This window comes from Sprattus sprattus, assembly GCF_963457725.1.
Source record: "Sprattus sprattus genome assembly, chromosome: 19".
In the NCBI taxonomy this organism is placed as follows: domain Eukaryota; kingdom Metazoa; phylum Chordata; class Actinopteri; order Clupeiformes; family Clupeidae; genus Sprattus; species Sprattus sprattus.
The window spans coordinates 28,661,354-28,663,853 of record NC_137917.1 but is presented as its reverse complement, the minus strand read 5'-3'; the positions used below and the strand labels follow the sequence as shown (position 1 = coordinate 28,663,853).

General features: G+C 57.7%; 1 protein-coding gene across 1 annotated transcript in view; it reads right to left on the bottom strand.

Moving 5' to 3' along the window:
- The window catches only part of plekhg4b (pleckstrin homology domain containing, family G (with RhoGef domain) member 4B), a 35,110-nt gene that overhangs the window by 24,922 nt on the left and 7,688 nt on the right, over positions 1 to 2,500 (bottom strand). Inside the window, 2 exon segments of the mRNA XM_080857936.1 lie at positions 1 to 1,260; positions 1,790 to 1,879. The exon segment at positions 1 to 1,260 is cut by the window's left edge and continues 118 nt beyond it. Coding sequence (XP_080714062.1) covers positions 1 to 1,260; positions 1,790 to 1,879 — 1,350 coding nt within the window.

The following is a 2,500-nucleotide window of genomic DNA, read 5'->3' as shown; positions in this document are numbered from 1 at the left end:
CGTGTGTGGTGTCTGTGGCATGTGTGGTGTGTGTCCGTTGACGAGCCTGCGCGGGGAGAAGCTGGCGGCACCCCCAGAAGACGAGCGAGTGCGGAACCCTCGGACCGGGGCGGCCCGACCCGTCCGCTCCAGGGACTTGGAGCGCGGGCGCTGGTCCTGGTCCTGGTGGTCCTGCTGGTTCTGATTCTGATCCAGACCCCACAGTCCCCGCAGCAGCAAGGGTGACATGGGACGCCCCTCCTCCCCCCCCAGCCAACCGCGCCCGCATAGTCTCCGTGGAAACGGCTGGCGGAGGGGAGGGCTTCCGGCGGGGGTGTCGGGGGTGTGGGGGGGGTCGTGACCCTCGTCCAAGACGGACTCGGAGCTGGAGCCCAGGCTCATGGGGTTCTGCAGCGCCTCCATGTAGGACTTACGGAAAAGGCGACGAGTCTCGAAGGACCGAGAGTCCCGCGCGGAACGCCTTCGAGGGGGTGGCACGGGGGGGTCGGGGGTCACGTCCGCACTGAAACACACACCCCTGTCCATCCCCACTGTCCTCTCAGGCTGGGGCTGTGAGTGTGTGTGTGTGTGTGGCTGGGAGCGTGAGTGTGTGTGTGTGTGTGGCTGTGAGTGTGAGTGTGAGAGTGTGGGTGTGTGTGTGTGTGGCTGTGAGCGTGAGTGCGAGAGTGTGGGTGTGAGTGTGTGTGGCTGTGAGCGTGAGTGTGAGAGCGTGAGGGTGTGCGTGTCCATGGTGTGGCGGTGTGTGTGGTGTGGTGTGTGTGTGGTGTCCATGGCGTTGCGGTGTGGTGTGTGTGGTGTGTGTGCGCGGCTGCAGTCGTTGTTGTCACGGTAACGCCTGACGACGGGCTCAGAGGCGGTGGACTCCGCGGTGGACTGCAGCGAGTCTCGCGAGCAGGAGCTGCGGAGCGAGTCGAGCGTCCCGGTGGAACCGCTGGCACTGCAGGGGGTGAAGACCCGCGGGGGCGGGCACAGGGGCGACTGGGGGTCCGTGAGCAGGGGCGGGCAGGCTACAGTCCTCCAGGGCGTGCGGAAGACGTTGGAGCCGGCGGTGAGGAGGCAGCTGGTCAGCGGGTGAAGGTGGCGCCCGCGGGTGAGGTCGTCGGGGAAGCGTAGGGTGAAGACGCTGGCGATCATGCCCTCGGGCACAGGCAGCTCTGCCACGGCCTGCCCGCTGGCCGCCAGGCATTTGAGCACCAGGCGGGCGGAGCGGCGGCCCAGAGGCACCAGCTGCAGGTAGAAGTCTCCCTGGCGCAGACGCACCTTATGACACACACACACACACACACACACACACACACACACACACACACACACACACACAGGTAGGTGAACATACACACACACACACACACACACACACACACACACAGGTAGGTGAACATACACACACACACACACACACACACAGTCATGCAAATAGAAACACCCACACACACACAGGTAGGTGAACACACACACACACACACACACACATACAGTCATGCATATAGACACACCCACACACACACAGGTAGGTGAACACACACACACACACACATACAGTCATGCATATAGACACACACACACACATACAGTCATGCATATAGACACACACACACACACACACACACACACACACACACACAGTCATGCATATAGACAAACACACACACACACACACACACAGTCATGCATATAGACACACACACACACACACACACACACAGTCATGCATATAGACACACACACACACACACACACACACACAGTCATATATATAGACACACATGACCCACTGGTGCAGACGTACCTTATGGAGCGGGCACAGGTGAACCACCACCTTCTCCTGCAGGCACAGCGGCCAACCCTCGTGGAGCTGATGGGCACCCTTAAAGCGCTCCTGACACACACACACACACACACACACACACACACACACACACAATCAGGTAGGTGAACATACACTCACACACACACACAATCAGGTAGGTGAACATACACTCACACACACATACACACACAGGTAAGTGAACATACACACACACACACACACAGTCATGCATACACACACACACACACACACACACACACACGATCAGGTAAAACACAGATCGCATACCTCACAGTACCTCACAGTTATCATACACACACACACAATGTGTGTGTGTATGTGTGTGTGTGTGTGTGTGTGTGTGTGTTTAACTGAAGTGGAGTTTAGTTTCCTTGCTCTCACAGTGAAGCACTGAGTGGTGAAAGGACTGAAACCCACAGATCACATTTCACCTCCGAGCCCAGAGCCTGGACCCGGCATTCACACACTCTCTCTCTCTCTTTCTCTCTCTCCCTCTCTCTTTCTCTCTTTCTCTTTCACTCCAGAGCCTGGACCCAGCATTCAAACACACTCTCTCTCCCTCTCTCTCTCTCTTTCTTTCTCTCTCTCTCTCTCTCTCTTTCACTCCAGAGCCTGCACCCAGCATTCACACACTCTCTCTCTCTCTTTCTCTCTCTCCCTCTCTCTTTC